Source organism: Argiope bruennichi, chromosome 6 (assembly GCF_947563725.1).
Source record: "Argiope bruennichi chromosome 6, qqArgBrue1.1, whole genome shotgun sequence".
NCBI lineage: Eukaryota > Metazoa > Arthropoda > Arachnida > Araneae > Araneidae > Argiope > Argiope bruennichi.
In genome coordinates, this window is record NC_079156.1 from 102,472,820 (window position 1) to 102,497,290 (window position 24,471).

Consider the following 24,471-nt stretch of genomic DNA (forward strand, 5'->3'; position numbering starts at 1 on the left):
CTAAAGTGCTAATTCGATTTTTCTGGATATTAGCAACGTATACCAGGAATTAATCGCCAAATAATTCGCCAAGGATGATACGACAGATTCAGTGTGAAGATACTGAATTCACGCCAAAACTAACTACATAAAGAAATGCCATGTATGGCATGAAAAGTTTAAAAGAAAGTACGCGAGAAAATCTTGTGGGTCGAATCCCGATGGTTTTATATGTATATTTAAATGTTGTTTAGAATGGACCTTAAACTACTTCTGAAATGTAATATCTATTATAATAACTATTATAAACTATTACCTAAACTAATAATTAACTATTAATAACTAAACTAATAATAAATACAAACTAATAACTAAACTAATAATAAACTATTAACTAAACTAAACTAATAACTATAATAAATCTATTATAATAACTATTAGATAAAAAAAATCAGAATAAAAAAAGGAATATTATTGACAATAAATGACGATCCAAACCAGAATTGCATATTTTACATTCTATGTGAAGGAAAAAAAAATATTGTACATAAAATTTCGGTTCATATACTGCACGCTGATGTTTTTGAATCAAAAATATTTTTATTTTAATTGTAATGAAATAAATTTGAAAATAAGAATTATATCAATTTTACTATTTATCACTCATTTTTTGGTGCTTTAAAATACATTTCTTAAAAGGTTGATTGCATTATATTTAAGGTAAAAGAACTACAATTAAATTCTTTATTATTTTTCTCTATTTATTTTCTACATTACAAAGTGCATAGGTGAGTTAAACAAGACAACCAACTTCTACTGTGATCTCTTTCGTATTTTCAGCAAATCTTATTTTCGAAGAAATACTTTGATATAACAGAATGCAATCTGGTCCTCACTAAGAAATCTAATAATAAAGATGAATGAGGGTGAAGGAATTAAATCCCCACCCCAATACTGCCACATTCAATAAGAGGAATAATTGCATATAGGTGCCCAAAGAGAAAAACGAATGGCCCTCTTTTCACTGGACGGTCCTTTCAAATTCTGCCTAATCCAAGTCGGGGGTTTTATTGGCGACGCCTACGCGGATGTCAACAAGTGACTTATCTGGACAGAAAAGAAATTTTCCCAGCTTCAGTTTCCCTTTCCTTTATGGTGGACTTAGTTTCACACCCCCACTTTCCCTTTCTAGTCGTTCTCCCCACTTTTGATTAGAAAAGCTTTATCCAGATCTTCTACTTTACTTCTTTTTTTGTTGCATCCCAACCGATTACTACTTCAATGACTTATCAATTCTTCATTAAAGTATTTTTTTAACTCTGTAGTGTACAAATGTGAAAATTATAATCGTCAAAAATTCGTTTTCGAAACTTTGATAATTCCCCGTGTTTCAAATTTCTCTGAATTCAGAAGTGTCCGTCTGTCCAAATGTTAACTAATAATGTACTTAATTTCATTGGCAGCAAACAGGAATCTACACATCTTGGTCTTTAGTGAATTAGAAACCATCATTTTTTGTTTTCTTGTATACTAAGAGAAAAGAATTGCTATTGTCAAAAAAAAAAAAAAAAAAAAAAAAAAATTGAATTTGAGATTCTGACGAATCTTCTCGTTTCAGAATTGCCCGAGTCCGAAAAACATATTATTTGAATAATCTTTGTTCATCTTGAACAGAATAACTGAGAAACGCTTTGAGCTAAATGAATGAAACTTGGTATATTGTCTTTACATTTTGTTTGTAGATTTCTATCAAAATTTGATAAGGTAGTTTGCCTGTCCGTCTGTCCAAATATTAACTAATCATTAATCGTTAGCTATTAAACGAACAAGGAAATTTAATTTTGATTTTTACATTTAATATCTAAAGTATAGATAAGTGTCAAATCTGGAACAATATCTGTCAAGAGATTGACTGTCTGTCGGTCTGTACTTTCACAACCATGTAAACGCGATAAGTCAAAAATACGTTTTGATATGTGATCTCTTCTTTTGACTCTATGTAATTTAGTTTCAATGGTCGGTAAAAAGGCTCCAAAATTAATTTTCTGCTTTCCGATACTTTTGTATTAATCACGTTCCAACGATTAATCTCCAAACAAAATAATCCTCAGAGATTGCAAGCTGATAGTCATTTTCGTAACTATTGTTTTTCCCATGCTATTAAGTTTCATGGTGAATATTCCGTTGGTTAGAATTATATCTCTCTGTCTGTGCGTCTGCCTGCTTAAGAATACAGCTACTCAAAAACGCAAATAATAATTAGATGAATTCGAATAACTCAAACTTCGTTCTCTTCATTTGACTGCTATGAGTTCCAAAATAGCAATCTTGATTCTTCAAAATGGGACCTTAATGCTACTGAATTTACCTAAAATGAGTGTTTCATAATCAGAATTAGGCAGAGTTGACGATTCAGCAAGAATGCGATTCCGGCTTCAAAATTTGCAGTTTGTCTAAAACTGAAACAAAATCATTACGATCATGATACTGCTTTGTCTAAAACTGAAACAAAACCATTACGATCATGATTTTGTTTTGTCTAAAACTGAAACAAAACCATTGCGATCATGATGCTGTTTTGCCTAAAACTGAAACAAAACCATTACGATCATGATGCTGTTTTGCCTAAAACTGAAACAAAACCATTGCGATCATGATACTGTTTTGCCTAAAACTGGAACAAAACCATTGCGATCATGATACTGTTTTGCCTAAAACTGGAACAAAACCATTACGATCATGATGCTGTTTTGCCTAAAACTGAAACAAAACCATTACGATCATGATACTGTTTTGCCTAAAACTGGAACAAAACCATTACGATCATGATACTGTTTTGTCTAAAACTGGAACAAACCCATTACGATCATGATACTGTTTTGCCTAAAACTGGAACAAAACCATTACGATCATGATACTGTTTTGTCTAAAACTGGAACAAAACCATTACGATCATGATACTGTTTTGTCTAAAACTGGAACAAACCCATTACGATCATGATACTGTTTTGTCTAAAACTGGAACAAAACCATTACGATCATGATACTGTTTTGCCTAAAACTGGAACAAACCCATTACGATCATGATACTGTTTTGCCTAAAACTGGAACAAAACCATTACGATCATGATACTGTTTTGCCTAAAACTGGAACAAAACCATTACGATCATGATACTGTTTTGCCTAAAACTGGAACAAATCCATTACGATCATGATGCTGTTTTGCCTAAAACTGGAACAAAACTATTACGATCATGATGCTGTTTTGCCTAAAACTGGAACAAAACCATTACGATCATGATGCTGTTTTGCCTAAAACTGGAACAAAACCATTACGATCATGATACTATTTGTCTAAAACTGAAACAAAGCAATTACGATCATGTTACTTTTAAAATAAGTAAAGCAACCTTTTCACGGCCATTTCTTCAAAATGTTTCCAAGAAAAGACTGAGTTTTGTTGGCGTCGCCTGTATAGATGTCGACACTTGACTTATCGTTGGAGAAGAGAGAACTTCTACGAGTTTGAAAGCTTCCCTTTCCGTTCGAAGGGACCCCTTTCTTCCCCCTTCCCTCCACACGCCAGTATCGTTTTTATTAGAGGAGCTTTATTCTGATCTGTTCCTTCGGTTCTTTTTGTCGTTCCAGAGGAGAACCACTGACTGAGATGACTTATCAAAAGAAACTTCTTTCTTTTTATTGCGGTGTAATTCTTTCTTATCTTCGTTTTACAGTTTGGTGTTTGCAGAGATATTTTGTTCTTAAAGGGCGATAAATCTTTGCCGGGGTATTTAAGAAGTATATTGCTGGAAAGATTTTGGCGTGAGATTTTCTGGAAAAGTTTTTCGGTGTGTTTGTCTTTCGAGGCATTGGTTGAAAAAGTTTGGCTTTTATTTGTGTGTCTGAGTTTGCTACTATGTGTGAGGGCTTTTTTACTGCAAAATGTTTGTTTTGATGTTATGTGATTTTTTAAAAAAAGTACCATTTTAGTTTCATGTTTAATTCTACTATTTTTCTTTGATGGTTATTTAATTTGTTGGTTTTTGAGTAGATAAGCTGGGAAATGGAACTGGAAAAAATTCTTCCGATAAATATAGTAACTTTATTCTATTGATATCAAACTGGAATGTCCTCCCCTCAATTTTCTTATACATTTTCTTCAATATGGTGTGTTTTGGATTTAACGATATCTCATAGTGAATTGAATATATATTTTGGAACTCTTCCCTTTGTCCAAACGGTTTTGGCATGTGATAAAAATCTTATTTAATGTATATTTTGAAACTCTTTCCTTTGTCCAAACGGTTTTGGCATGTGATAAAAATCTTATTTAATGTATATTTTGGAACTCTTTCCTTTGTCCAATCGGTTTCGACATGTGATAAAAATCTAATTGAATGTATATTTTGGAACTCTTCCCTTTGTACAAACGGTTTCGACATGTGATAAAAATCTAATTGAATGTATATTTTGGAACTCTTTCCTTTGTCCAATCGGTTTCGACATGTGATAAAAATCTAATTGAATGTATATTTTGGAACTCTTCCCTTTGTCCAATCGGTTTCGACATTTGATAAAAATCTAAATGAATGTATATTTTGGAACTATCCACTTTGTTCAATCGGTTCCGGCACGCGATAAGTATATACAGATTTGATATATGTATACCGTCCAAAATGTATTTATTTCTTAGTGAAGTGAATGTATATTTTGGAAATATCCCCTTTGTTCAATCTGTTCCGGCATGCGATAAAAACCTACAGGTTTGATATCATGTGTACGTTTTATTTATTTCATAATGAATTGAATATCTATTTTGAGACTCTTCCCTTTGTCCAATCTGTTTCAGCATGGGATTTATGTATACAGCCCAAATTTTCTTTCTTTCTTAATAAATTGAATGTATATTTTTGAACTCTTCCTTTTGTCCAATCGTTCAGTGTGTGATAAAAAAATCTATAGATTTGATATCATGTATACAGTCCAAATTTTATTTATCTCATAGTGAATGGAATGTATATTATGGAATGTTTCATTTGTACAATCTTTTTTAGCATGTGATAAAAATCTGAAGGTTTGATATCATGTATGCAGCTCAAATTTTATTTATCTAGATTGTAGCATTTCCGAGTTATTTTTTGTTTAAAATAAATTCCATTAGAATCCAAACATGTCCTTTAAAAAAAGAAAAAGTATTTTTTTTCCGTGATGTGTCAATATCTGACGATAATTCTATTTGTTATTGTAATACACATTGTAATTATCCCATTATTAGTGTTTCTGTCCTGACTACCATTATTAGTGTTCCTGGTATCGTGACTGGCGAGTAAAAGGATTTTGTTCCCTGATGTGCCAATGTCTAGTGGCATTTCTGTTTGCCATTTTAACACTCATTTTAATTATTTTATTGTTAGTATTTACATCCTAGCTCGCATTTTTAGTGTTTCTGATATCGTGACTGGTGAGAGAAAGGATTTTCTTCCGTGATATGTCAATGTCTGATGATAATTCTATTTGCCATTTTAATACATAATGTAACTATTCCATTATTAGAGTTTTTGGCTTGACTCCCATCATTAGTATTACAACTTGCAGAGAAAAGTTTTTGTTCCGTGACGTGCCAACGCTTGGTGATAAATCCATTTGTCATTGTAATGTTTAAAGTAGATATCCCCAATACCAATATTTCTGGCTGGATTCATTTCTGTACCAGTGGGAAAATGTATTGTTGATGATTCAGTTAGACTTAAAAATAAACTTGTCGCAGATTATCCTATGAATATCATGCCTTTATTTGGAGATTTTCTGAAATAAAGAACATTAATTCGTTCGGCTGACTTGGAGTCCCTTGTACCAAAGTAACATTTAATGAACTAATTTATATTCACTTAGTATTTTTAATGATTAAAATGTAATGGGAAAAAACGTTGGAAGTTTATATAAGTAAAGTTTTATAATTATACACCAAACTATTATTATATTTCAAATTATAGTATTCAGATTTCATTATCATTCAAGTTTTGTTTGATTATTCCAATATTCATTTTTATTCAACTATTTGAAATTTTTTATTCTGTTTCACATTGATGAAGTTTATCTGAAAAATGAAATTAATTAATCAGTTAATTAAATTAAAATTTGATGTCAGTTGAATGGTGTGACCTAGGATTGAATATGAGAAAAAATTTATTTCTGATTGTCATAATATTTATTGTAATGAAATATAAATTAAAAACTAAAAGTAATGAATATTTAAAATCAAAAATGATACTTTCAAATTAGCTGAAAAAGTGTTTTTATAACTATTTGCATTATTATTTGTTTTACATTAGAATAATTTATTCTGTGTTCGTTGTAGTACATAACTTAAAAAAAGTGTTCCATTAGATAAAGCTAATCAGTTAATTATGATAGTAATTAATAATGTTTTATTTAAACTCAGATTTAAAATATCTTTAACAATGATATGATGTTTTTGAATATCTTTTTTTAATAATATCCTTTGCATGATTTATGATAACTTTTTGAATTTTTCTGTTTTCATTGCGATTTTTTACTATTAAACAGGTTTCTTAGTGGTTAATCCACAGGTTTAATTCTATTACTGAGTTAAAATAAAATATAATTTAAAGTTAAAATAGAAACCACTCTATCAGTAAATCTACTCACATACTGCAAAAAAGATTACCTAAATATAAAATAAGAAAAGAAATTAGAGGAAAAATTGCCATCCATAAAAATATCTCTAACAATTTTTTTAATAATAGTTTCGTCTAAAAACATTCGTCAGATCATTAAGCATACCAATTGTTCGATAATTAAATATGGTTATGCAAACTGGAACCAAAAACCAATTTATGGATTTCAAGTTCTGAATATCAAATTTTACTCATATGCATGTAAATTTTCAAGCAAAGTTGAATTATATGCAATTTCTTATACAACAAGCTGTTATAAATATAATAATTAATTTCCGATAATTAATTGTCATCAGAATAATTATCAAATTGGCAGTTTGAACAAGGGAACAAGCGTCAAGAAACGTGTTATCATATAAAAGCTCATTGTTAATTGTAAAAAACGAAACAAAAACTTTAAATTAAAGAAAAATTTGAATTTTTTTCTTATTTTTTTTTTTTTAAATTTTTATTGCAAAATAAGTTCCGTATTTCAATTATTTCAATTGCTGTTTGGATTTGTACTTTTTTTGCCCAAAGAAAGAATATTCTACTCATCAAAACAATAAGAATTTGAAATTATGACTAATTCGTTTTATCTGGTAACGTCTTCGTGGACCACGGGGGTCTAGTGGTAATGTCTCGGTTCGTGAGCCGTAGGGTTTCAGGTTCGAGACCCGATTCCACCGAAGAACCGCCATGTAAGGAGGTTTGTTGCACGTTAAATCCGTCAAGGCCAAACGTCCTCCAGCTGGTGTGGTGTGGTATGGTATGGAGAAGGGGGGGGGGGTACCAGCTCAGGTGTCGTTCTCGTCATCTGACAGTGGTTCAAAATTACGAGGTCCGTAATTTTTAAACGGGGCGTTAATATAACTAAACTAAAACTAAACTAAACTAGTAACTTCCTCACACCTTTCTCCCACAAAAAACATTTTTGAATTGATGTCTGTCTTTTAATTGATCTGTGAATGCAATAACATATGGATAAAATTTAATTGCTAAAACTGTAAATATGTATCTAACCTTCAAAGAAATATGATTACTGGTTGATTGTCATTAAATCTGTCTGCTCAAATATACATAAATGCGCTTGACATACATACAGCTTTTGGATGAAAGTTATGTGGTTTTTGGCACCACAATGTGTACTCGAATCTGGACATATATATTCTACGAGAAAATCTCTGAAATTCATAATAAATTCTCTTCGATTTTCAACTTATCTGAACATAAACAAAACAGTTGTGTTAAAATCCGAAATTCGAAGAGGAAACATATTCTTCTCATATTCCTGCTTTTATCAAGTTTTGCAAAAACAGGTAATCGTCGATATTATATCGGAATGTTGTATGTCAAAAGCCTCACTCAGCAAAACAATGGAAATTTTAACATAGCAACTATAACCAATATCAGTAGGCGACAACGTATAGAAATCAGGTACTCAACAATTTGATAGCAGATATAGCTAATCTACATATACAGTAGACTCCCGATTATCCGCGCCTGCCGCACTAAAGTTTTTTTTTTTTTTTTTTTTTTTGCTTCCAAGCAAAGAGAAAATGCTTCCAAAGCAAGAAGCAAACACAAATGACTGATTTCTTCAAAAAGGTGTAGTTTTACAGTTATGCTTTTGTTATTACATAATACATTACAGTATTGAAACAGTACATATGTATTAATTTTTCTGTGTATCCTTGACGCCTCTCGTAAGTGCAAAGCACTTTTCTGTTTTCATTAACAAAATGCATTTTAGGTTAGTTTTGAGTGATATACTAAAATATGAAGCGTTAGTTAAACATTTTCTGCTGTTTATTTTACGTTTTATTGTACATAAAACGAATTTTCAAAGTTGGAATGACTGTTTTCTCTTTTGCTATACCCGTTTTTAGCTTTTTTCGGATTATCCGCGATTTTTGTTATCCGTGGCGGCCGCGCCACCCAATTCCACGGATAATCGGGAGTGTACTGTATAAGCATTTTGCATGAATGAAATGTTTTGGTAAATTTGACATACGTACAATATTTTGATATAATAAAAGTAATATTTTGAAAATGTGCACTTCGAAACTGGTTTCCACCTGCATTATTGTTCCTAAATTTGAATATCAAAATTTTCCTCTTAAAAATGAAGGATCGATAGGTCAAATATACATTGCCAAACTTTTTCATTCGTGTGCCATCACAAACATCATGAAACCACAGCCAATTGCCTTACCATAATTAATTTACTTTACCACGGGTCAAGTTAAGCCGAAAAAAAAAAATGGCCACTTGCTTTAGGTTTTGTAAAAATAGTATATCATCGACGTTATATCAGCATATTATAAGTCGAAAACTACACGCAACAAAACATGCGAAATTTTGATGTAACAGCTGGAGTCACTGTCGACGTGCGACAACATACAACAATCACCTAAACAATTTGAGGAAAAATGTAGTTATTCTATAAAAATGTTTTACACAAATAAAATATTCTGGTAGATTTCACCCTCGACTTTTGATATAAAAATGGTGATATCTTAAAAAATGTACTTCGGACTTGGTTCCCGTTTGCATAGCTGTTCCTAAATTTGAATATCAAAATTTTCCTCTTAAAACTTAAAGGATCAATAGGTGAAACTTTTTCATCCGTTCACCATCACAAGCACCATCTACCTTACCACAACCAATTGCCCAGGCTAAGCCGACAAAAAAAAAAAAAAAAAAAAAAAAATGGCCGCATCCGACTGTCTTGACACGTCTGGGTATCCTCCTCTTTGCTAGATTAAGTTGGAGATGTAACCTTGTTAGGCTTGACCCTGGCTCTGTTTTTTTATGCCCTCTGCTTGTAGTATTTCTTTTCCCTTATCGTTTTATTGCTGTAACATTCTTGTTGGAGAGGGCATATCTCCGTGTACCGCTCTAGGGGTTGGGGTAGACGCCAGGAGGGGGTGTTAGGTAAGTTGAGGGAGTTTGGATCTGTTCATTTTTTTTTTTTTTTTTTGACGGTGTGGTCTATGTGCTATATGACTACATACCTGGAAATGTTTGGGAAAAGTTAGTAGAATGGGCGTGATAAGTTCTGTGATGGTGTGTTTTAATGGAATTGATATGTGAAAGAAAACAATTTCATGGTTGTTGTTTTTTTAAATTTTAGTATAGAAATTTTATGCGTAGATTTTTTCAAAATAAAAGTAAAGATAATTTGAGCTCGAAAGTTCGATAATTTTGTTGTTTTAAAACTCCCAAGAAAATATATTTGCTTTACTATAACTGTATATCTGTCAGCAGTAAGTTTATGAGCGCGTTAACTTAAGTTACTGCAAGCAACAAAATTATTACAAATTTTGATATGCGATCGTAACATCAAAAGTATAAATCTGTATCAAATTTTTTAACTCAAAATTACTGCAAGAAACCAGATTATTGCATAATCTGATGCGCCATCGTGACATCAAAAGTGTAAATCTGTATCATTTTTTTAACACAAAATTATTGCAAGCAACAAAATTATTGAAAATTTTGCTATGCAATCGTAACATCAAAAGTTTAGATCCGTATCGATTTTTTTAACTCGAAATTATTGCAATTTTTGAAATGCGATCGTATCACCAAAAGTGCAGAGCAAATCTTTTAACACCGAATTACTGTAAGCAACAAAATTATTGCAAATTTTGATATGCGATCGTAGCATCTAAAGTATAGATCTGTAGTTATAGTAGGCAATAAAACTATTGCAAATTTCGATATGCTATCGTAACACCAAAAATGTGGAAATGTATCAAACCTTTTAACTCAAAATTACTGCAAGCAACAAAATTGTCACAAATTTTGAAATGCAATCATAACATCAAATGTAGATCTGCATCAAATTTTTTGAACTCAAAATAACTACAAGCATTCAAAAAAAAAAAAAAAATACAAGCTCTGCAAAATCTGCATTAAATTTTTTAACTTAAAATAACTACAAGCATGCAAATATATATATATATATATATATATATATATATATATATATATATATATATATATATATATATAATATACATACAAGCACTGCAAAATCTGCATCAAATTTTTTTAACTCAAAATAACTACAAGAATGCAAAAAAATACAAGCACTGCAAAATCTGCATCAAATTTTTTAACTCAAAATAACTACAAGCATACAAAAAAAAAAAAAAAAAAAATACAAGCACTGCAAAATCTTCATTAAATTTTTTAACTCAAACTAACTACGAGCATACAAATAAAAAATACAAGCACTGCAAAATCTGCATCAAATTTTTTAACTCAAAATAACTACAAGCATACAAAAAAATACAAGAACTGCAAAATTATTGAAAATTCTGATATGCTTTCTGCAGGTTGGCCTAGTGAGTGCGACGATAATAAATAGTCTTATTTAGTATCCTAATTATTGATTTCCCTGAATGTTACAGCAATAACAATAGAAGAGTTTTGTATGGACCAATAATGGCTATTTTATGCTGACTATAGTAAACGTATTGTTATCTATGGCGACCCAAATATTCAATTCTCAGAGCGACTAGAGGAAATCTGGTTTATAATTTTACCACAAAGAAAAGCTAAAGACAAAAATCAAAATCATATGAGAACGTACAAGTAACTTAGAGGAAAAACATTCCTGATTATTCTTCATGCAAATTATAAATATCTGATTGGAAAATTTTCTTCATAATGTTTTCTTTGTTTGAATTATTTTAAAAATCAAGACGGATTTTGTGTCAGTTCTGTTTAATCGGAAAATAATTAGCCTTGATCTACTAAATTATTTTCTTTTCTGTTTTTGATCAATAGTAAATTCATCTCTTCTTAAAATTTCTTCATACAGCTCTCTATGCTCTAATAAATTTAGAAATATAATTATAATTATTATATTTTTAATATAATATAATTATTTAATTTTTTCTCATTATTAGATTTTGCTATTAGGTTTCTAGATTTTGCCATGAAAAGAGGGAGGTAGTTTTAATTTGAACTTAATTGGAGTTTCGAAGTCTGTTCGCTGGAGACAGGTCTAATTTTCTCTAATCCTGTAATTAACGATCTAGAATAGAAAATGTATTTATTTTTTTAATCTTAAATCTCAGAAAGGAAATTGTTTACAATTTTTTGTTTTTAAAAATATTGTCCGAAAAATAATCTTTTTCTTTTTTCTGAGCATTGTATAATGAAGGCTCTTTTAATTCCAATAACTAAGAAATGATTAATTGCGATTCTTAATATTCATATGTATTTGGCGTCTCATTATCCTGTTCTTATTTTGATAAATGAAGTTTATTCAGATCATTTAACTCTTTCAAGTATGGTGGTTTATTTTCTGAACCACCTGTATCAAGGTAATTAATACAGAATTGTTCTGTTTTGAAGCCACTTAATGAAGGAAATATATTTTTAAAGTTAAAAAATAATTTAAGTTAGATGTAAGCATTACCCCGACCTAGCCAGAGGCCATGCGGGAAATTTGATGGCGCCGCCGATTTGCAACCCCACCTAGTACAAAGGAACAAACGGCATTTGATGATATTGGACATTTGCAAACAACAAAACCCTCTAGAGAAAAAAGAATAGAAAAAACATTACTTATTATATTAAATATTTTAAATTATGATACTTTAAAAATGCATAAAAGATATTAAATGTACGTTAACTTTTTACATTAGGAGAGAACTAAAGTCAAGAGCTTTGACAAAATGTCCCTAATGGAAGATTCAGTGGCTGGAATTTTTATGAGTTCTTCAACGTCAAGAGACATCCTATTTTTTGACCATCCGAGTCTGTGTTCTCGCCATAGCTTTGATCACGTGATTTATAGATACTTCTTCGGTGCCACACTAACATATCGAACTTTTGCCAAAGAAAAACGACTTTGATGTGCAGAAAATACTCCATGTACAGGGTATACTTGATTAATATAGAAATCACCCTTAATTCGGTTAATCGAAACGTTTTTAAAATGTTGATAGGCTGTCCCCCCCTTGATGGTATTATTCCATCTCTCCTGATAATGCTTGATTATTAGTTTTTTTAGTCTCATTTCTGAGTTGGATTTTTGACTCGTGGAAAGATATTTCTTGGGTTTCTAAGTTTAAAACTTCCTTGGCTAGTATATCTGCTTTTTCATTTCCAATATACCCCTGATGAGCTCTGATGCAGATAATTTCAATACCAAGATCAGAAGCTTTTACTTTTATATCCAATACGGTTTTTTGTTTCACCAATGGAATCAAGGGCCATTAAAACCGATCTGGATTCTACCCCTCTTATATTGCGTTGAGCGACACACTCTAGAGCACTTCTGATTGCCGCCATTTTTGCCAATTTAAGTTAGATGCTAAAACTATACAGCAAATTTCGTTTACCTAAGATTTTGCTACTTTGAGCTATCATTTTTACTTGCATTCAAGTATAGACTAACAAATGGTCAAGTCCTTGACCAATGTTCTTCAGAATTTGCTGCGTATATGCATACTAAAGGGTGTCCCAAAATTAACGCAAGGTTTGAAATAGCCACCATTCGTTTAGTAAAGTATTGATAACCTTATTGGAAAAAACCATTTGACAGCTGACAGTTTAGGCTTAGTAAAAATGGAGCGTTACATAATAGAATAACATGTTAACACAAGATTTGGATTTAATAAAAACTACTGTTTTTCCTTTAAATTGTTATACTTTTATCGAATCGTAAAGTACACAGGATAGGGTTATGCATGGAATAACACATAGGGCAAATGGGCCCCACGGCTTTGCTGGTACATGCGCGCTTTTTTGTCGAAATTTTCCATGACCATTTTGCATAAATGTGGATGAATTCTGTTGATACAGAATAGGATTTCCTTCTTCAATGCACACATGCTTGTGGGCTAAATGGCATAGACCTTTGACTTCAAATAACCCCATAATAAGAAATCTAATGGTGTTAAATCACACGATCTAGGAGGCCAATTCTCACACTTTCGAACTATGGTCGCCAGACTTTAAATGTTTTTCAACAGTAAAAACAAATTGTTCTAATGTATAATGCTCCTTTTTTATTAGCCCTAAACTATCAGTGGTCAAATGTTTTTTGAAAACCAGGTTCTGTTGGGTTTTTTTTTTTTTTTTTTTTTTTTTTGCCAAGTTTTTACTGAATGTTTACCAAATCAAACCGTTTACCGTTGTTACCGTTTTACCAAATGTCTTTTTTTTAATCAAAACTTTACTGCACGAATGGTGGCAAATTCAAATCTTGCATTAATGTTGGGACCCCCTTTAGATGCTAAATTTGTGCACCAAATTTTATACATTTATCTCTTCTGCGTTTTGTAGTTATAGAGCCAATCTCTAACAGCCAGATTTCCTAAGAATGGATTTCGTTCAAAGTTTCATAGAAATCTACGAATTTGACATTAAGACTCCAAATTTCTGCTGTCAATTTCAAAACGTTTTTACTATCTTGAATACGTAGTATATAGAAAAAGTATAGTAATCGTCAAAGAATTCGAACTCGAGATTTTCCCGAATCTTCGCGTTTTAGACCTACCTGAATTCAAAAAACGCATTTTTGAAAAATGCCCGGCTTCCTCTCTGTAATGAAGATAAATCAAAAACTTTTTGAGCTAGATGGTTGAAATCTGGTATACGATCTTTATACCAAATTTGCAGATTTATGTCAAATTTTGAGTTAAATCTGTTCAAAGGAAGTCCGCCTGTCCGAATATAAGTTAACACGATAATAACAAAATCGACAATTTTGCAGGTAGTGGCATCTATATTTTAACTCCTCAGACTAGTGTTTCTGTATGCCAACAATTCTAGACTTCTGTTCCGTTTTTTGAAGCGAACTACTAGCAATCGATGAGGAACTTAAGAAAATTTTACACGAAAATAATTATAAGAACCTTTGGATTCTTACTGATAGCCGCAGCTCAATGGAACACCTTAACAATTGGACCTATGTTGGAGATAAAGCAAGTTTGTCTATTCTTCAGAAGTTGAAGCTGATTTCACTCCAACATGATATTCATTTCCAGTGGATCCCATCTCATGTGGATATACTTGGTAACGAAATAGCAGACAGGCTTGCAAAGAAGGGAAGCATCCTAACAACTTCATCTTCTGCTGAGCTCACTTACTTAGAACTGTTCTGTCAGGCGAAATTCCTAAATAAGAAGAATTGGATGGTACCCCTTACTCACGATTGGTATAGGGCCAATAAGCCGGGCCAGTCCTTAATTTTTCCTTGTGATAGAAAAAACCAACACTTGCCTGTCGCTCCTTGTCAGGGTGAAAAATCTTACCCTCTTTGCCCGAAATGCTGCCAACATCGGGCCTCTGCTGAACATATTCTAGACTGTTTAGGACTTCTTTGGGGAGAAATTTATTCTTCTCCCTTCCTCGTTTTTGACTTTCTTCTTGTCAATTGGATTTTTGGATTTGGTCTGACTAAGTCAGGACATGTAGATTAGCAACAACAATAACAAAAATACGTAAACGCGATGACTGAAATATATCAAATTCAGCTTGAGAATTTGTGATTATAAGTGCAGTTGGTGTCAAAATTTTGTTTCAATCAGTTGAGAAAAATGTCTATAACACTAATTTGATTTTTGGATATTATTAACCGCATACCAGGGATTCATCGCCAAATAACTCACCAAGGATGGCACAATGGAATCAGTAAAATTGCTAAATTCCCGCCAAAAGATGACATTTCGTGACTATAATACGTAGTGCCTTGTAAGGCGTTCTCTGGCATGACAAATTTATTAGAGAGTAAGCGAGTAAGTTTTGAGGAAACTATTCCTACTGGTTTGAATTATTGTGCTCGCAAACAAACATAATTTTAAAAAAATGTATTTTTCGGATTCAAAGATCTTAAAAATGCAGAAATTCTTGAAAATCTCGTATTCGAAATTTTTAACGATTGCAGTATTTTCTCTTTTTATAAGAGAAAGTAGAAAAGAAAAAAAAAATGGAAAGTAAGAGAGAGAGAGAAAGAATGGAATTTTTTTTTCCTATCATAGATCTTCCATACCATCTTTTTAAACTGCCTTGTAGGAAAAAAAAAATCCTTCAAGCATTAAACGAAAGAATATTTGGGTAAATCAGTTGGCGAAAAACATACAAAGATGGCAAAAAACTCACACAAAGAATCTAATGAGAGAGGGGAAAGATCCATGTCTTTGACTTATCACTGCCGTCGCCAATGTTTCTTGGGAGAAATGTTCCGTGTACAAAAGAATACCATTAGAGATTGCATTTGGCTTTCTGAGAGGCGCACCGCCTAACCTTGTTAGTTACTTTCTATCATCCCGATAGGCCTTTCTTTCCATTCCCGATCCCATTCTTATAGTGGCTTCTTTGTTGGATTGTGCTTATTATTTCTCTCCACTTTTCGCTTGAACGTGCCGGGATCAATTTGGATCTGCCGGCTGGCGCCTTTTCGCCAAATGTTTGGCCAATAAAATAAAATATGGATGGATTATGCTGCATTTCATTTGTAAAGTTTCTTAGTGCTCAGTGAAGCTGTGTATGTAAAATAAATCTAGAGATTCTTTCTCTTTTGCATATCGGGAATTACTATATTGTATAAATCTGTTTTTTTACTTTTTATTTTCTTGTGTATGTAGTATAGAGGTAGTATACTAATTGATAAAAAAAAAAAAATTGGAAGTTGAGATCATAATGAATTTGTACGTTTAGATCTCCTTGAATTTGATAAATACATTTTTAGAAAAAACCCTTTTAAAGCAAATGTAACCCAAAAACGCTTTGAGACTCTACAGTTGACATTTGCTGTACGGTCTTCACATCAAATTCGCAAATTTCTATCAAATTTTGAGTAAAATCTATTCAGAGGAAGTCCGTCTGCCCGAATATAAGTTAACTTGATATCTACAAAACAAAGAAAGCTAGATAGATAAGATTCGGTACACAGATTTAACATCCATATTGTAGACACCTGTCAAATTGTGAGCCAAATCCAAAAATGGGTTGACTATTTATCGGTCTGTGTTTTCAGAAACATGTAAACGCGGCAACTGAAAAACGTAATGACATAAATATATCAAATTTGGTACGTGATTTTGAGACTTTACGTATAGTTTTATGTCAAATTTTTGTTCCGGTCAGTTATGTTTTGGATTCTTTTGACCTCATGCCATTGATTAATCACCAAAAAAAAACTCTCCAAGGATGAATACGACGGGTTCAGTACAAATATCAAATTCTTGCTAAAGGTTATTGTATTGTTACGAAATTTTCCGGGGTTCATTTGGATAGTGGGAGTTATATGGTGTGAAGAACGCTCAATCACCAGGCGGCAGCAGAAAATAAAACAACGACGTTTATTTACACGAAGACACACAGGACAGCACAAAGACGACAACTATATACAGCACAAAAGACGATTATCTTCAGCCGAGACGTGCAGCAACAACAGCATACACAGCAGCATATAACAAGTCTCTACTGCAGACAGTAGCGCACAGCTTAGTTCAGCACTAGCTTCACTCCGTCGCTGCTCCGCTTATCTCTGGAAGGCCAGCTCTTTACCGTCGATTCCGACTACTCTTCGACTCCACTGGTCCACGACGACCCTGCAGCTGTAGCTGCTTCCTTTTATAGGTCTCAGGTGACGGGGCTAGAAGCCTCTCAACCAATCAGGAACGTTCGAGGCGTAACTCGGTTCCTACTGGATGGATCGGGAAAATTCTCGATGTTTCGGGTATAATCTATTTTGGCTCCAAAGTCGCCAAGTCGCCAAGCTCTGGGACCTCCTAATGAACCAACTATGCTTGGAAGCCGCATCACAGATTCGTAACAGTATGCTATGCCATGAAAGGCATTTTTTGAGATAATACATTTATTAGAGAATATGCGAGAGAATTTGAGGGACCATTCTCGCTGGTTGTAGAGCTAGGATTCACAGATTTTTGGGATTAGATCAAATAATTCCTCCTATTACTTTAATAGTTTTTAAAATTTTGACATGTCTTATATGACCTTTTTCTTCTATTTTCTTAAATGAGAGAGAGAATCATAAAAATACATCCGAATTTCCAAAATAAATGTTGTTAATTAAAAATCCGTTATCTGTCTATGGGTTGTACGGTGAAAATAACCAAAAGATCGAGTAAAGACTATAACGATTCTTTATTCTACACGAAAAGGCGATGTACAGGCAACAAAGTACAGACGAAGCGTACTGAAAACAGAGTTGTAGTAAACAGCGCCGCACAAGTAACAAATTGGTAATGATTAATCATAACTGCAGAAATCCATGCTTGTATATGATGTCCATAAAGGAAGGACGGTTTATTGCAGATTCATGCCCGATAGCAAAGTCTCATTTACGCCTCTGATTCCAAGGAATCTGTTCTGATATCCTTTTTCCCTCTTCAAAGTAATTTTTGACGTATATATATTTCTATGGCAGTAAAATTAGGAACTATTTTGCAACCGATATATTGCAGAGCTTTTTTGATAATTTTTTATGTTGCGGCTTAAACAGCTGACACCACTCAAAACATATGTGACTTTAATAATTAATTTGAAATGTCATATTTGTGTCAGGAAAGTATGTGTCGTTTTGATGGGAATTATCTGGAGGAAGTTAATTTGTGATTATGTGTTTCTTCCCAGGGTCTGAAGACGACCGTCCAGCAGGTTGTTCCCGCGAGCCCATGTGTCCCCATCCCTGCTCCTGCTACGACGGGGTTGTCGACTGCCGAGATAAGGGCCTGAGCCGGATACCAGATCACATTCCAGATACCGCCACGGAACTGTAAGTATCTCGTTTCAGTGGTTACGTAATAAAATCATCTTACCTTGCAAAAGCAACATTCGTAATTGTGTAATGAAAAAATTCCGATGTTATTTATTATTTGACTTTATTTTTTTGTTATAATTTTCGTAATAATTTTTTTCTTAACATTTGAATTATAGTAAAGAAACGTGTGTGCGTTTTTTATTAGACAGATTTAAAACAACAAATATGAAAAAAATTTTGATTTTACTTATAATTTAACTTTATTTTTGGATGTAATTTTTGTAATAAATTTTTTCTTAACATTTGAATTATAGTAAAGAACCGTGTGTGCGTTTTTTATTGGACAGATGTAAAACAATGTACATGAAAAAATTCCGATGTTATTTGTAATTTATCTTTATTTTTGGATATAATTTTCGTAATAATTTTTTTTAAATTTGAATTATAATAAAGAACTATGTATGTTATTTTTGGATATAATTTTCGTAATAAATTTTTAACATTTGAATTATAATAAAGAACCATGTATGTTATTTTTGGATATAATTTTCGTAATAATGTTTTTTAACATTTGGATTATAGTAAAAGAACCATGTATGCATTTTTGAATGGACATATTTAAAACAACATATGTGAAAAAATTCTGATTTTACTTATAATTTATCTTTATTTTTGGATGTTATTTTCGTAATAACTTTTTTCTTAACATTTGAATTATAGTAAAGAACTCATGTATGCGCTTTTAATGGGCAGATTTAAAACAACGAATAATGGAGATTTTAATAAACAACTTTCATTGTTACAAATTTAATGCCACTAATTCATTTAAGGGGACGGTAGAAAGAGTGATAAGCACTAAGTAATAAGCACTTTTGTAAATTATTCTCTTAGAAAATTTTTATGAAATTTTATGTTATGATGTTTTTTATATATGTCTATTAAAATATTCATATGCATATATTCAAAATTTCTTAAAACACTTTTGAAAATGCAACATATTATATTTTAAAAAATTAAAAGATGTATTATTTTTAAAAATTTAAAATATTCTAAGCAATTTCATTTTTAATTTTTTTATTATTATTTTTTTTTAATTCTCAATATAAATTTATTTGGAACAAAACTATGTATGATTTTGTAATTCCAATTAAATGCTAATATTTTTAAATATTCTTATTCACACTTACTTTGTTTTCATAAAAAATTTTATGTTTTTCTGAAATAAAATTAATGTTTAACTATCTAAAAAAACACGAAATGTAAAATGCATACCTTTTTTTTTTTTAACGTTTAACCGAAATCTTTTTTCTTTTTTTTTTTATTCTGTTTAGTTTCTTCAAAAATTAGGACACCAGGAACACCTCAAAGATATTTCAATCTATTCACAATATCATTTTGAAAAAAGTCATTAAAATGTACTTAAAAAAAAAAGGGTTTTCAAATATATTTTATACCACTATTTCAGTTGAATATAAATATATATTTTGGTGATGAAGCAATAAAAATAAAATGTCATGCATTCATCCATTTTTGCTTATTTCAGAGTCCTCCTTCCCCTTTAAAAGAAAGATTTTTAAAGTTTTTAAGTTATTATTACTACCTCCTATTGAATGCAATGATTAAATATTAAAATTATAAATCATACCTTTATTTCATGCCTTGAGTACAATTAAACATCCATACTTTATACAATTTATGTACATGCATGGGAGCATTTAATGTTTATTTTCTCATATATGTGGTATTCTGATGATGATTAGGTGTGTGCCAAAATGACGTCACACCGGTAAAAGCTCAGAAATAAAATTAAAAAAAAAAAAAAAAGAATTTAAATAGCTATCAAAGGACTAGCTATTCAATTTTTTTTTTTTTTAGTATAGAGAAATTATAGTAATAGAAATTAATACAGAGTAATTAATGGAAATTAGTATAGAGTAATTAATAGAAATTAGAGTAATTAATTGAAATTAGTATAGAGCAATTAATTGAAATTAGTATAGAGTAATTAATAGAAATTAGAGTAATTAATAGAAATTAGAGTAATTAATTGAAATTAGTATAGAGTAATTAATTGAAATTAGTATAGAGTAATTAATTGAAATTAGTATAGAGTAATTAATTGAAATAAGAGTAATTAATTGAAATAAGAGTAATTAATTGAAATTAGTATAGAGTAATTAATAGAAATTAGAGTAATTAATTTAAATTAGTATAGAGTAATTAATAGAAATTAGAGTAATTAATAGAAATTAGTATAAAGAAAATATAGTAATCGTCAAAAAATTCGAACTCAAGATTTTGACGAATTCCACGTTTAAGACCTCCTTGAGTTTGAAAAACGCATTTAAATGATCAAATCTGATACGGAATTTTGTGACTTACAAGTGCAGTTTTGCGTCAAATTTTTTTTCAATCGGTTGGGAAAAACATATTTAAAACACGAATTCGGTTTTTGGATATTATCAATCGCATGTCATAGATTAATCGCCAAATAACTCGCCAAGGATGACACGATAGATTTAGTAAAAATGTTAGATTCACTCCAAAGGTCAATATTTCGTAACAGTTATACGCCATTGCTATTTAAATCGTTCTCTGGAGTGACAAGTTTATTACAGAGTACGCGAGAAAGTTTTGGCGAGACAACTCCCGCTGATTTTATTTTTAATTTAGTTTGAAATTATATTTCAATAATAATAATCCTCTATTCGATATTGCATAACCTTGTCTTTCATTCTGTATGATTTGAATATATATTCACAAAAAATGCGTGGCTTTCCATGAATTATCTGACTAGAGACATTCTATACGATTCTGAGAAATTAAGGTTAACGAACTCGTAAAAATTTATTACAAAAATAATAGTTAGAATTTAAGATATTTTTTGACTCTTAAATCGCATTAATTAGAATCTTTTATAATGTTTTTTCTGTAATTATCATAACGCTGCAAGCATCAACTTAAAACTAGAATTCCATAGCTAATCAAAGAAAACTTGTTTTTGCTTTAACAACCTCTTAAACTCTGTTAGTTAACACTTGATCTTCATAGAAAACTTCCTAAACTTGTGACTCATAAACTAGTATTTGTCCTAAGGTATCAAAAATTCTGCCACGACATTTTTTGCTTGTAATTACCGAACTAATTTTTAGTTGTAATTATTTTTACCATGCTGCTGAGTCATTCCATATTTTAATAATCAATAACGGTCATTAGCTGTTTCAAGATAAACTTGTTTTGTCTACACACGTATCAACGTGATAATGTAATTTTTGAATCACGGAATATTTTGGTAGTTACTCTTTAATTATGTGGATTACACGCAGCGTGATCTTTAAGAAGATCATTGATTGTTTAATATCCTTTGGTATTTTTTTTTTGTTTTGCATTAATATGTTTTTCTTTTTCAGACGGCTGGAGCAAAATCAAATTCGTGAAATACCTCCCAAGGCATTTTCATCTTTCAAAAGGCTGAAACGGATGTAAGTCATGCTGCTATGTAGCTTCTTGTTGGAATTTTCGTTTTTTTTTTTTTCAATTATTCAATTATGTAAAATGTATATGGTCTTCTACATATTTGTACTTACTCGTGTGCGAAGTGTATAAAGAAAAGGTTTTGTAGCCGTCAAGAAATATGAAATCGAGGCTTTTATAAGACTTCTCGTTAAAAAAGGTCCTCCGAGTTCGAAAAACAATTTTTTGAAACGATGTCTGCCTCTCTGTAAGTCTATCTGTAAAAGGAACGAAAACATTAATTTTTCTTTAACCTTTGTATCATTAAATTTTCTACTAGTGAAAAAAAAAGTTATTGCATGAATTTTGAAAAGTTACCAACTCGCATCTCCTGTCAACAGTAAGTGAAGGAATGAAATGTTTAGATATTCGCTAAGTTTATTGATTTTTAAATGTTAGTTGTTAAAAATGGCCATTAAGAAATTATTTTATAACTTTTAATAGGAAGTTTATAACTTTAAAATATGTGTTTTTTTAAAATATACATAGTTATATAATGCGAGGACAATTAATATTTTACGGATTTTGGATTTTCTATTGAAAACTGCAATAAAGAAAGTATTCTTTTTTATTTTCTCGTATACATAGTAGAGAGAAAGCATTTTAATCGTCGAAAAATTCGAGCTCGAGATTTTGACGAATCTCCACGTTTTACACCTCAATGAGTTTTGAGTTTTGGAAAATGTCCGTCTGTCTGTAACAAAGATAACTTAGAAACGATTTAAACTAGACAGTTGAAATTTATCATACAGATTTTACATCAAATGTTGAGTGAAATCTATTCAAACGAAGACCGTTTGTCCGTCTGTTCGAATATAAGTTTACACGATAATTATAAAACGAAGTGAGCGAGATAGATGATGATGATGTCGTGTCCGCGTTACCACGGAAAGGGGGTGCAGTAGCTTCTGAGGGTAAGGACCCCTGAGAACTCGAGGGCAGGAGTCTGACTTCTGGCTCATATGAAGATGAAACTCACACATTCGCTTGCACAACCTCTTTTTACAGGGGGGCACATTCACACACCTCACAGATAGAACACAGATCAAGAACAACCATGCCTGAACCGGGATTCGAACCCGGGACACCCAGATCACGGGGAAGATGTCCTACATCTATGCAAGGACGCCGGCAGCTAGATAGATAAAATTTGGTATATACATTTAATATCTGTAGGGTATACATCTGCCAAATTTTGAGTCGAATCCAACCGGGGGTTGTCCATCTATCGATTGATCTGTATTTTCAAAAAAATTGTAAGCTTCATTATTTAAGTATATCAATTTTGATATGGAATTTCTTGATTACAAGTGCAATTTTGTTTCAATCGGTTGAGAAAAAATGTGTTTAAAGCACAAATTTCATTTTCCGTATATTAATGCATGCCAGAGATTAATTGCCAAATAACTTGCCAAGATGACACGATCGATTCAGTAAAAATGTTAAATTCGCGCCAAAACTTAATAGTTCGTAACTATTGTACGCCAAAGCTATGTAAGGCGTTTTCTGGCATGATAAGTTTATTAGAGAGTATGCGAGAAAGATTTTAGGGAGACCACTTCCGCAGGTTTTATATAACTACAGTAGAATCTCGGATATCCTACTTATAACGAACTACCAGTATTGGATGGTAGTGAGAGAAGAAGCATCACTTTTTAAGTGAAATTAACTGCTCAAAAATAATAAATAAAATGTATGCAGCAAAATTTAAAATGAAGTCTTATTAAGATTTTATTACTATAACTCAAAGTATTAACGTCGATTAACAACAACAGTTGTAATCTAATCTGTCTAAATTTAACATCAAGTTTGATTTGCCTTCTGGATTTCATGCATCTGACTAGCTTTGATGCCTGCAAATCGTAAAACAAACATCCACTAACATTCAACTCACTGGATGATAATGAAAATTGTGGACAAAATTGTTTAGTTAAGATTTTTAATCGATTGGGAACCGTTTTCAGTTAAAACGAAATACTCTGTACTTTCATGTCGGAAAATTACTATTTTTAGTTTCTCGTATATTAATTTAGAGAAAGTAGAGTAATCATCAGACAATTCGAATTCGAGAGGTTGACGAATCTCCATGTTCTAAACTTCTCTGAGGCCACGGTGTCCTGGTGGTAAGGTCTCAGCTTCGGAACCGGAGGATTTCAGGTTCGAGACCCGATTCCACCGAAGAACCGTCGTGTAAGGGGGTCTGTTGCACGTTCAATTCGTCATGACCAAATGTCCTCCCGCTGGTGTGGTGTGGTGTGGTGTGGTGTGGAGAGGGGGGTGCCAGCTCAAGTGTCGTCCTCGTCATCTGACCGCGGTTCAAAATGACGATGTCCGTCCCAAAATAGCCCTAGTGTTGCTTTAAACGGGACGTTAATATAACTAAACTAAACTAAACTTCTCTGAGTTCAAAAAACATAATTTTAGAAAACGCCTGCCAGTGACAAATATAATTAAAAAAAGCATTGAACTTTACCGCTCAAATTTGGTACACGATCTTTACACAAAATTTGCACATTTCTGTCAAATTTTGAGTAAAATTTGTACAG

At 31.7% G+C, this 24,471-nt stretch overlaps 1 protein-coding gene across 4 annotated transcripts in view; it reads left to right on the forward strand.

The window, feature by feature from the left end:
* LOC129971211 (protein slit-like) overlaps positions 1 to 24,471 on the forward strand; it is a 482,178-nt gene that overhangs the window by 328,043 nt on the left and 129,664 nt on the right. For all 4 annotated transcript variants that reach the window (XM_056084788.1, XM_056084790.1, XM_056084789.1 and 1 more), the window contains exons 9-10: positions 18,286 to 18,427; positions 21,823 to 21,894. In XM_056084788.1, coding sequence (XP_055940763.1) covers positions 18,286 to 18,427; positions 21,823 to 21,894 — 214 coding nt within the window. The remainder of the gene's footprint in view (positions 1 to 18,285; positions 18,428 to 21,822; positions 21,895 to 24,471) is intronic.